At 36.4% G+C, this 12,994-nt stretch overlaps 1 protein-coding gene across 7 annotated transcripts in view; it reads left to right on the plus strand.

The window, feature by feature from the left end:
- Positions 1-12,994, plus strand: part of LOC147401639 (uncharacterized) — a 45,801-nt gene that overhangs the window by 14,647 nt on the left and 18,160 nt on the right. Inside the window, exons 11-12 of one of the 7 annotated variants that reach the window (XR_015178626.1) lie at positions 6,403-6,472; positions 12,526-12,598. The exons of 1 other annotated variant lie outside the window; for it this stretch is intronic. Coding sequence is in view for 4 of the 6 variants with exons in the window: in XM_086442985.1 (XP_086299111.1) it covers positions 2,280-2,435 (156 nt within the window). In the remaining 2 variants the exon portion in view is untranslated. Of the gene's footprint in view, positions 1-2,279; positions 2,769-6,402; positions 6,473-12,525; positions 12,599-12,994 lie in introns of those variants that run through there. 5 more of the 7 variants (XM_086442988.1, XR_015178625.1, XM_086442985.1 and 2 more) reach the window with 5 other exon arrangements.

Genomic DNA, 12,994 nt, shown 5'->3' on the forward strand with positions numbered 1-12,994 from the left:
ACACTGATTAAAAAGATCAGTGCCAGAGCATGCATTATTCACTTAGAAAGTGATATGTATAATATGAAGATGAACAATTCATTTAATAGATGTTTGAGGAGTGTAAAGAGTTCGAGAAGACTGAAATAAAAGGTAGAAACTATGGTTTTATGTCTCCATGAGTACTCTCCTGGCGAGAACAACTTATTTATTTGGGCGTTTTGGACAGGTTCGGTCACAAAGGACCATGTAATCATCACTTATTCAATGAATGAATGCCATAACTATTGTCCTTACCTTAAAAACCTTATTTAAGAAGAAGATGAAACATTGATTGGGTTGGGTCTAGTTGCTGAATATGGGTCTTGTGTGTTTGAGAAGGCAAGACAAGGGGCTTTAGCTAGTTCTCGAAAAGTAGCAAAAATACCCATGCCCCCCCCCCCCCCACCCCCACCCACGCACCCACACACACGCCAATAAAAAATAAAAAAAAAAAAATCAAGAAAAGAGGCAGAAAAAGAGAAAATGTGGTTAAGGATTAAGAAGATAATGTGATGACTTAAGAGGTTGAGTTGAATTACCAGGGACGCTATACTTATCAAAAAAAAAAAAAAAAAAATACTAGGGAAGCTTGATAAATACAAGAAGAGGTTGATAGAGACAAGAAGAAGCATCACGTGGTCCGTTGGAAAAGGGTTTGTTCTTCAAAGTCCAAAGGGGCCCTAGGGTGCGAAGGTTGAGGATTATAAACCAGGCTCTCTTGGGGAAATGGTTATGGAGGTCTGGCGTGGAATGCGATAATTTGTGGTGGAAGGTGGTCGTTGCCAAGTTTGGGGAAAGTAAATATAGGTGAGAGTGTGGATTGAGAAAGGGTTCTTTTGGGTGTGGGGTGTGGAGAGGGATTCTAAAGGTGGCAGAAGTCTTTTGGCGAAGGACAAGGTTCATGGTGGGGGATCGAAGGAGGGTGAGCTTTTGGGAGGATTCTTGGTATGGGGAGAGTGCTTTAAAGGATCGTTTCCCATGTCTTACGAGCTCTTTGAGGAAAAAAAATAATCTATATCTAGTATGTTGGCGGTCACAAACGGGGTAGGTGGTTGGGACTTTGGGTTCAGATGAAGGTTAATGATTGTTAGGTGGTAGAATTGGCATCCTTGACTGCCCAACAAGCAGGTGTTCCTATTGATGTTGGTACCAGTGATAGGAGGTTGTGGAGGGTGTAAAGATGGGACTTTTTTGGTTACGCCCTTCTATAGATCCTTCCAGGAGGAGTGTAGGTCTGATTTTACGGCAGATGCTATTTGGGGGCCCAATGACCTATCTAAAGTCTCTTTCTTCGTCTGGACAGCCGTTTGGGATAGTATTACGATGATGGACTACTTGATTCAGATGGACTTTTGTACCCTAACATTTGCGTTATGTGTAAGTTGGATGAAGAGTTAGCCATCTCTTGCTGCACTGGTCTTTGGTTTGGGAAATCTGGATGCACTTTTGGGACATTTTTGGGGTTGCAGGATGCATGCCATAGTCGATGAAAGGTGTCTTCGTTTCTTGGTTGAGGTTGGTGTACTCCTTTTTGGTGGGGAAACATATCCTTTAATCTATCACTCCTTTTGCAGTTTGCTGGGGTGTTTGGAAGGAAGGGAATCATTGAATTTTTTAGATGAAGGAGGCCACCTTGGAGAACATTGTTGTGTTGATTAAAAGTTTCATGATTTTTTGGTGTTACGTGTTTGAGGAGTTCAAAGGAAGTCTTGTTTGAGGACTTCATGGGGAGGTGGGTTCAGTGTTTTAAAAGGCTTAAGCCTCAAGGCGAGGCTTATTCACCTTGCCTCATGGCTTAAGCCTTTTCAAAATTATGTGAGGCTTAAGCCTCCATCTTGACTCTAAAAAAATCAAATTGAACCTCCAATTTTTTAATTTTTCTTTTCTTGCTTTGTTTTACTATACCATTCCTCATGTCATTTATTTATTAAAACTTCTTTAAGTTGGGGTGTTTTAATATGTTTTAGACAAACATATTAAGTTTTTTTTTTTTTTAATCTTAAAGCCTATTTTCTCCTTGCACAAAGATTTTTTTTATTGTGCTTTCAATATTCATTCGAGTTTGGTTCTCTCACTTCTGATGAGTTTCTCATGAAGATTTACATCAAATAAAACCATCAATCAAAACTTCACCTTTTATTTAAGGTATGTGGTTATTATATACATTTTCTTTTTAAATTTTTGAAAAAAATAATTAAATCTCATATTTTTCTCTTGTTTTGTGTTTTGTCCTTCCTCTTATTGATGGTGGATGCTAGATAGAGGAAGTGGTAGACAAGTGGGTAGAGGTGGCGATGATAATTAGACCCCACTTGAAAGCATGGGTTGAAGTTGATGGATCAAATAACGGTTCGAGAAAGTCGTACATTTATGTAGGATGTTTGTATTGTTCTAATGTAGTAAAGATGAATTAAGACATTGAAAGACCAACTTGCTTGCAATAGAAAAATGTTGCTCCATACTCTTGAATCTGAAGATGTTAAAAATGAAAGCTTTTATAATTGAAGGGACAAGAATAATAAGAAGATTAGCTAAAATCATTTTGAAAGTTTGCAAAATAAATGAGCATATTATGGTGCTCCCATGAAAATGTTGCTTCATTATGATATATATTTTTTATTTCTTATGATTTTAAATATATTTTTAGTATTTTTTTATTTTTTTATATAAAATTGTCGAGGCTTATGCCTTATTGCGCCTCGAGGATTATGCCTTGCTTCAAGAACCCAAAATGCCTCAAGTACGCCTTAGGAACTTTAAAACATTGGGTGGTATTGGGTTTGTAGATTGTCTTAAAAAGTTTTGGTGCTCTTTTTTATCTTATTTTGTTTTTTGGGTACTGTTTGTTGGTCATCTTGATCACTTTTTAATGATATAATTTTGCTTTTACTGATAAAAAAACAAAGTAGGGAAGTTTAAGAAAACATTGACATTACAGAAAAGCGGATCCTATTCGGAATCCACTTATGGTCTGTTTGATTACACATGGAATATGGGTGGGAATTTCATTTTCCTGTGTTATACATTGGTGGTGGGGCTGTCAATGGATCGGGTTCGGATCAGATCAAGGTCAATTTGGTACTGATCCAATAGGAATCGGATTGGATTTGGGACTGATCCAATAAGTATCGGATCAGATCCTTACCTGATCCGGTTTTTATCGGATCTCAATATTATAATCCAGATCCAATCCATTAACAATTGGATTGGGTCAAACCCAATTTTGTATACAAAATCTAAATCAACTTAATCTATCTCAACAAATATGTAATATAATTTATATACTTTGTGACATATTATTAGATCGGTGCAAACCTTCGCAAAGGCAAGTCCTTTTGTTACAGTGTGGAGAATGGAAGCTAAGAGAGAGAAAGACTATGCGACATAGCCTGCTTGCCTGATAGACCCAGAGGGAAATAGAGAGAGATTACAACAATCTTTAAATTAAACCTTAAAAACAAGAAGGGAAAAAAGAAGAAGGGGGAAAACAAATTTATGGAATCGTGGAGAGAGAGGAAAAAAAGCATAATCATTCATTTGGAAACAACACTTGTGAGAGAGAAGACCTATTCGATGCATTTCAAATGCAAGTAGGAACCATAGGCCAAGACGGTAGATGGAGCAAGAGCACTAGGAAAAAGCGGGGAGGCAACCATACATCGGTGTAAATGAAACAATGTCGTATACTATAAGCCCCTAGGGATCTCTACATGCAATTTGCTGACTTTGGGAAGAGCGGATGGAAAGAGGAGGCCTTTACTCTATCTGCTTCTTCCTCTTCCCAGGAATGAACGATTGGATAAACAGTAAATCCAAACGATTTTTATTTATCCCCTTTTAGACTTATTGATGAAGATAAGTAGTTTTGGTGCAATTTTCCTCCATCATTTTTCGATGGACTTTGAATTCAATTGAAAAGGGAATTCAGGCTATTTATCTATCTAGGGCTGTCAATGGATCTGGTTCGGATCAGATCCAGGACCTTATTGGATCAGGTTTTTATTGGAACTCCATATTAAAATCCAAACTCTATCCATTAACAATCGGATTGGGTCTAGATAGGGCCAAACCCAATTTATATACAAAATCTAAATAAGCTTCACATGCTTCAACACATATGTAATATAATTTATATACTTTCTAACATATTATCCAATTGGGACATGTTTGATTCAGATTTGATCCAATAAGATATCAGATCGAAACCTTATTGGAATCCAAAACATCGATCCAGACTTGAAGTTATTGGATCAAAACGGATTGGATTTCGGGTATGATCCGATCCAGGGACAGCCCTATATCTTACAATACCCTCTGTAATATGGAGTCCCACTTAAAGACTCAATCTTGAAAAAAAAGGCACCTTTGACCAAATAACCAAGGTAGCTTTAAAAATTAATAAAGTGTTGTACAAGTTTCCTCCTTCCCCACAAAGATATTCTATTTGTCCATTCCAAACTCTCCAACTAATTGTAGGTGGTAATAAATTTAGACAAGATTGCCTGTAGTATTAAATCTTCACTGGCCGTTGTTGAAAATGGCCAACATGGAACGTGTAGCAACATGAAGAAATGAGATCAAACCTTTTTAGCCATATGAAAGTGAATTAGGTGGTTGTTTACACTTCTTTCTTTGCTCTTCACAAAAGTCTACAATGATTTTCCTACACAAGCTATGTGATTTTCGAGAGTTAGGATGTTGTCCAGAGCAACATACCACACAAGGAAAATAGATCTTGGGAAAGGATGGACTTTTGGATGATCTAGCAACATGAAATGGTTATTGACCTCATATTGGACCTTGCGCTTTTGGGATGTGGCACCTTGATATGTTCGGGCAAGAGCTAGGATCCAATGAAAAGGTTTTACTCTTGAAAGGATCTGTCAAGCCATGCTGTTTTTCTTTCTTGAATATATATATATATATATATATATATATATAAATTTGTGGTTTAGAAGGTCTGATTGAATTCTGAACTATAAAGATGGAAAGCAATTATGATTTTCTTATAAGTTCATCTACCAAGTCTACTTCAAAAGTATGCGTAATGGGGTGTTTTATGTTGAATTGTTTTGTCAATTTCTTTCTAGTTTTCGCCACTTTCTTCTCCTAGCATATTCACTTGGGGGTCAAAGTTCCTGTCAAATGTCATTCTTCATGTGGTCTGCGACATTGGATGAGACCTCAATTGCAAATCATCTAGTTTCTAGAGGTTTCATCATTGTCAATCGTTGCTTTTTTATGTCAAGCAATTGCTAAGTATGTGGATCTTATCCTTATTCATTGTTGTCTTGCACAGTCCATTTGGTTCAATTTTTTTCTATCTCATAGGTATTGAGTAGTTGGATCCTAATCGGTAAAAATTCTTTTCCAATCTTTGGACACCTATTCCATCCATATTTTGGGAGATGATTTTGTCAGGTATTGTTCCATTTGTAATTTTCTAGGGCATTTGATAGGAGAGGGACATGAGTGTTCGATGACAAAGAGCTTGAGTAAGGGATGTAATTGATAAGTATTCTGTATTTGTTGTTTTTCGTGTGTAAGACATGTCAAAATTTTAGGGCGGCTTTCCTTGAAAACTCCATTTTTAGGTGTTTATGATTGCAGGTAGTTGTTTTGATCTCAGGGGTGGGGTTTGCTCTTATTTGCTCAACATATTAGTCTATAAGGGATGGTATTGGTTGAGAAGAAGAGAAGGAGTGAGTTATGTAGTAATAGCTTTCCTTAAGATGATTTAGACCCAATTCATCTTGATGCCAGTCTTTCGTTTTGATAATGCCAAAAAGTATATGAGTAATAGTGTACAAAATTATTTGACGAATAATGGCATTGAACATCAAGCTTCAAGTTCTTACACACCTCAACAAAACGACGTTGTTGAGCTAAAGAACATACACCTCTTGGAAGTTACTCATTCTCTTTTGATTGGTATGAATGTACCTAGACTTTATTAGGGTGAAGTTGTCCTTTGTACTAACTACCTCATCAACATAATGCCTACACCTGTTTTGAATGGATTATACCGTCATAAAATTGTGTTTTTTTGATAACTCTTCTTTTTATCCTCTCTAACAAAAACCTTTGGATCTGTGTGTTTTGTGTGAACACTTGGGCCATCACAGAGCAAATTGGGAAATCAATTAGTGAGATGTATTTTCTTGGGATACTCGATTGTTCAAAAGGATTATAAATGTTATTGTCCTAACACCAAGAAGAGATTTAGTTCCAATGATGTTAACATTCTTTGAAAATGTTCCATATTTCACTTCCACTACATCAGATGTTCGCAATAATCTCTTACCTCTTCCTATCGTAAGTGTTCCTCTTGATGATACTATTCCTTCTCTTGTGAGTCTTCCAGTTGCTAAATCTTTGCAGGTATACATTTGGAGATCAAATAAGGAACAATCTATCAGGAGGAATGATCACACACCAATTGAATCCTAAGGTAATCATTCTTTAACTGAATCTCATGGTAAATCTTCTTTAATTGTTCCTAATTCCTTAGACACTCCTATTTCCATTCGAAAGGAAGAAAATGAAATTTGTACATCCGATTTGCAATTCTTTCTCCTTATTATGCATTTATTTCCTTTCTTGCATATGTCACTATTTCGTCTTTTGTGACTCAAGCCTTGTCTGACTCTAGTTGGAGAGAAGCTATATTTACTGAGTTGGGAGCTGGTGCAATTACCCAAGGGTAAACATGTTGTGGGTGTTCACAATTAAACACAAGTTTGATGGTTTCATTGACAGGTTTAAGGTCCGCCTGGATGGAAAGGGATAGTCTCATTAGGAAGGCATTGATTATCATGAGACACGTGTTCCACTTGTAAAGTTAAATTCTTTTTGTATTCTTCTCTCTAGTGCAGTTGTGAAGTCATGACTTTTGTATCAAATGGATGTTAAAAACGTCTTTCTTCATGAGGAATTGGAGGAGGAAATCTATGTCTCTCCCACTAGGTGTCTATCCTAAAGGGGATAGACATAAAGTTTGCAGTTGCGAGAGGAAATATATAGTATGAAATAGTTTGCTAGGGCTTGGTTTGAGAAGTTTGGCACTGCTATTTCTCATACTCAATTCTGTGTGTCCTCAATTGCAATTTTGGTTGTCTATGTCGTTGACATTGTTTTGATAGGGAATGATCCACATGAAGTGTCAGATAAGGTATTTGCAGAAGACATTAGAAATGAAAGATATTGGTCTTAGATATTTTTGGGGATAGAAGTTGCCTGAACCAAAACGAGGATCCATATATCTCAGAGGAAGTATGTAATTTATTTCTTTACTAAAACAAAAATACTTGGGTGTAAACCAATTACCTCACTTATTGAACACAATAAACAATTGTCTAGAAAATAATCTAAAGTGTTAGGCGACCCAAGTATGTACCAACATCTTGTGAGTTACCTTATGTATCTTTTCATAACAAGACCTGATATATATCATTTCCAGTGAGTGTGTAGTCAATTCATGCACGGGCCTTGTCAGCACCATTTAGATTTTGTTTATAGAATACTACGGTATTTGAAAAATTCTCTTGGTAGAGGGCTACTTTATTTTGACTATGGGCACTTGAATGTGTCTGTTTATTTTGATGTTGATTGGGTAAGATCTTTTGATGATAGAAAGTCTACTACAAGTTATTGCACTTTCTTAGGAGGAAACTTGATTACTTGGAAATGTAAGAAGCAAAATGTGGTAGCTCAATCTTTTATAGAAGCCAAATATAGAGCTATGTCACATAATACTTCTGAAGTTCTATGAACTCTCTCTCCTTAAAGAGATGGGCATTCAGATTGACACCCCTATTCCTGTACATTGTGATAATTAGACAACAATTCACATTGCTAACAATCCTGTTTTCCATTAGCGTAATAAGTGCATTTTGACCGATTGGCACTTTATCTATGAGAAGGTTCAACACAAGATCATAAGTCTGACGTTTGTTCCTACAGGATGTTAGCTAGCTGATATTTTTACTGAAGTGACATAGTGGAAGCATATGAATTAATAAATTCGAAAGGAATTGGAAGATTGTGCTTAATGGAACACTCAAAACTAGTTTGAATAAATAGATTCAAGCTTGGAAAAAGAGGGAAACTGGGAAATAAATTGAAACAAGAGAATTAGCTAAATTCAAAATTTATGGAATGAATTGTTATCTTAAAATTCGTATATGAAGCTCCTTATAACTCAAATTCCTAACCTATTATAATATAATAGCAACTTTCTAAATCTATTATAACTCAAATTGGATACTTGTAAGCACTTCTAATTATATTCTTAAGAATAAGAACGAAGTCTGACAAAAAAATAGGAACTTGAAAACAAAGTAGAAACTAATAAGGAATTGTACTCACTTATAAAAAAAAAAGAAAAAGGTATTGTACTTCTACAATAACTATGGAATAAAAATCCTATCAGAATTAGAAAATATAAATCTTACTTAACTAGAAAATAGAAACAAATCCTACTAGGATTAGGAAACTACTTAAGATTCACAGTTTGTTCTTCCTACAATTCCTTGCTTCCTTTGTTTGTTAACTCTTTCTCGGAATTTACCATTTGGTCTGCTCTTGTCCTTTCCAAGGTTTCTTTATTTGTTTGGTTAGCTTCCTTAAGGAGGATTCTAACTTTGGATAATTTGATAATTCATGGTTCGATTACTCCAAACTTTTGTCCCCTTTGCATGAGGGATTGGGAGCCTATGAATCACACCTTAATCCTTTGTTATTTTACTAGAGGTATTTGGACAGTCTTTCTCTCCTCGTTTCAAATGGATTGTGTTCTACCTCGAACCTTCTTTTCATTATTGGAAGGGTAGACCTTAAATGTCTTCTCTTAGAAAAAGATACCTTTTGGCTATTCTTCCATTGGCAATTGCTTGGCTATTCGGAGAGAGAGAAACAACATGGTGCTCCGGGGAAAGTAAAGTATGTCTCAAGCTGTGTATCTGGAAATTTTGGGGCTGCTATACTTGCGGTCGAAGTTGAGCAAGGATTTTTTGGGTGTTTCTTTTGTTGACTTCGTGTTCAAATCGGATTTTTTATGTGATTCTATTATTGCTTGTTTTGGCCTTTTTTTTTCTTTATCTTTTCCTTGTTTGGGGGCTACCTCAGCCTCCTCTTGTATCTTCTCTCTTTTCTAAGATTTTATACTTATATAAAAAAAAAACCCTGTAGATGTCCTACATCACAAAGCTACTTCATCTGAATGGCTTCGAGAAGTATTAGTCAAGCTGGGCATGATTAACATCTATGCACAACTTGAGGAGTGTTAAAGTGGTTGAATGTGGGGAAAAATAGTTGGACTCAATTTTTTCTTTTAATTATTTGTATATGGGTAGTTTGGTCTTTTTCTATTTACATGAAAAAAGACCTAATATTCATAAAGCGGCTGCTGCATTGACTTCTCTTGGGAAAAAATACCTAGATTGGTCATGTTTCCCCTTTTTCTCTTTTCTCTCTTCTTTCTTCTTTATCTTCTCTTTCATAGTTTATTTCTCTGATTTGTGTTACTAATTGATCCTATTCAGACAACACTGAGATCATATTTGATCTCAGTGACGAGTTCTGAAAATAAACAAAAATAATTGGAGAAAATAATTTAGAACACTAGCCAACTCACATATACTTGTTACAAGAGTCAATATCCCCTAAACCTTCCACTTACCTTCTCAAACATTGGATCCCAAATTGCTTTGATCCTTTAAGGCAGTTTGAACGACAATCCTAAGTAAGATGATGAGAGATAATCCGCCTGACAAATTAAAACTACTGCTAATATACCAATTCTCCTGACCTACCCCATTACAAACACCTTGCTCTTTCTAACAGTTAATCGCCAATCTCGATATTGCTTCAAAACAACTCCAAATCCCACAATAACTCCCATTACCTGTCAAATTCCTCCACTAAAATCAATGTATCATATACAAATTGCAAGTGAGAAACCTTTGGCCTACTATGACCCAATGATAACCCACCTAAGTCCCTATTTTCTTCTGCTTTTCCAATCATTCTCCCAAGAGCTTCCGACATTGCAAGGAACAAAAAGGGTGACAATTGATCATCTTGTCTCAAGCCTCTAGAACTCTTGAAGAACCCATATGGAGACTCATTAGCTAGGATGGAGAAGGTTAGGGATGAGACACATTATCACCCACCGTATCTACCTCACCCCATAACCCATGTGACTGAACATGGAATTAAGGAATTTCTAACTACCGTGTTGATATATCTGTAGAAATTCTTATAAGGGTTTCTTGGTTATTTACAATCTTCCAAGGGTTCTTTTGTTATTAGTAACATTCTTATGATGTTAATATTTATACGAGTGAGAGAATAAAACAACTCTCTCTTCATCTCTTTTCTTCTTCTCCACAAAAACCCTAACCCTAAAACTCTCAAATCTATTTGGTATCAGAGCTTAAGATAAAAAAAGACCTTAAAGACAAATTTAAAAAAAAAGGAGAGATAAGAAGACTCTCTTACTTGCTGCGTCATCTAACGTCAGTAGTCGGCGTGTTGACGTCATCTGACGTTGTTTTTGTTAGATATTTTGATATTTTTTGATTGTTTCTAAGAGGATGATTTTAGAGAATTTTTGAAACAAGTTTCATGCGATTTGGAGTTGTTTTGAGCAAGTTATAATGTTTTTAGTGAAAAATCAACAAAAATGACGAAAATTTAGGATCCGTCATTTTCTCTCCGTTTGTTCATTTTGATTACTTGTTTCTGAGTTTGGACTTGAGTAGTTTGGTCGTTTTTTATGAGGAATCTAATGGTGGTGGCCGTTGATCGATTGGTCAGATATTGAAGTTTCGATGATCCTTTCTTTGGACCCGTTTTCTGAATTTTTTGTTGAAAATGGTGTTTTTTATGCAAAGCTGATCTTTTGTGCTATTTTCTGATTTGGATTGACTTGTTCTCCATATTCTAATGCTTGTCATGTGTTGTTAAAGAGGATAATAAGTGTGTTTTTCTATCGGGTAAAGTGTACATCAATTTCGGGTATCTAGTAGAGTGTATTTCGTGCTCACAAGGTGTTTGTTGTTTTTTTTCGAAAGACTTTTTTACAATGTCTAAAGTTAGTCAGTCTTCGAATGTGCCTTTGAATGGTGAAGGGAGTATGAGTAATCCTCAAAGTATTACTCCTAATCTTCAAATCATTACAGTGAAGCTAGATGGTCATAATTTCCTTGCTTGGTCTAAATCAGCCATACTATACATTAAAGGAAAAGACAAAATGGGATATTTGACTGTTAGTTTACCAATTCCTGATTCTGAAGATCCAACCTTTGACAGATGGGATGTAGAGAATGCTATTGTTATGTCTTGGCTTCTCCCTTCTATGCAACTCAACATTAGCAATAATTACTTATTTTTGCATATTGCCAATGAGATATGGGATGTAGTTACAGAGACATATTCAGAAGTAGGCAACACATCATGTGTATGAGTTGCGCCATAGTATTTGACAGGTGAGGCAAGGTGATAAGCCCTTGTCTACATATTACTCCACTCTCTGACATCTATGGGAAGAGTTGGATCATTGTCAGACATTTTGAGCCCATTGTTCTATCAATGCTATTGCGTATAAGAAGTTGGTTGAAGAAAATCGTGTATTTGAGTTATTTGCCGGTTTATACTCCGAGTACGAACAAGTCAGGGTTCAAATTCTAGGAAAAGAGCCTTTTCCATCATTAACTACAATATATTCCTACTTGCATCGTGAGGAGTGTCGTCGTAATGCTATGCTCCAACCTACCATTCATGAGAGAGCAATCTTAGCCTTGATGTCCCAAAGAGGAGGTCGCAATGGTAGTCGTGCTCGAGGCGGTGTCGTTCAGGGACAACTGTTGATGATAAAGATAAGTTGAAATGTGACAATTGTGGTCGTACTCGTTATACTAGGGATACTTTTTGAGATCTTCATGGCCGTCCATCACATAGAGGTTCATTCGCCGTTGGTCGAGGAGGTAGTCGTTACACTAGTGGAAGGGATTCAAACACTCTTTCTATTACTTCCATGGAGACATTAGGGCCTACTCCAACTCTAACACCGACATCAGATAGTACTAACCTCTCTCGAGGTGAGATTGAGGCTTTTCGACATTTTATGGCTCAATTGGAGCCTCCTAGTACTGCTTCTACAACAGCGGTCGCTTACTCAAGTACTTCGATCTTGGCCTTCAGTGCATCTGGTTCCACTCCTAACAGCTTTTGGGTTATTGATTCAAGGGCATGGAATCATATCACTAGTATGTCTTTTTTTTTTTTCATTTTATCATATCTGTTATGGTAGGGTCAAAGTAAAAGTTCCCAATGGTTCTTATTCTTCTATAGCTAGCAAGGGTAGTGTTATTGCTCATCCATCTATGACCTTATCATCTGTTCTTCATGTCCTTAATTTTGCTTTAAACCTCCTTTCTGTGAGTCATATCACGAAATCATTAAATTGTAGTCATTTTTTTTGCTTCTCATTGTGTTTTCCAGGACTTGGATACGAGGAGGATGATTGGTACGGGGCATGAGGAAGGAGGACTTTTTTTTGGATCTCCTATCACGGGTTGCTACCTCAGTCCAGAAGCTTCCATCTACTGTTTGGAATGACCATCGTTTTGAGAAGTTATTACAGTGGCATATGCGCCTTGGCCATCTTTCTTTTTTGTTGTTTAAACGCTTGTTTCCTCAGTTATTTTGTTCTATTTTTGTGTCAGATCTTCAGTATGAGATGTGTGAATTTGCTAAACATTGTCGAACCTGTTTTCCTGCCAGTGATACAAAAGCAGTTCACCTTTTTCCCTTGTTCATTTTGATGTGTGGGGACCTTCCCCAGTTACCTGATTACGTGGTTTTCATTATTTCGTTACGTTTGTGGACGATTTTTCTCATGTTACTTGGGTTTACTTACTCAAAGCTAAAAGTGATGTGTATTCTGTGTTTCAACTCTTTCACAAATTGA

Source organism: Akebia trifoliata, chromosome 5 (genome assembly GCF_017979445.1).
Source record: "Akebia trifoliata isolate Shusen 1 chromosome 5, ASM1797944v1, whole genome shotgun sequence".
NCBI classification, from domain to species: Eukaryota; Viridiplantae; Streptophyta; class Magnoliopsida; order Ranunculales; family Lardizabalaceae; genus Akebia; species Akebia trifoliata.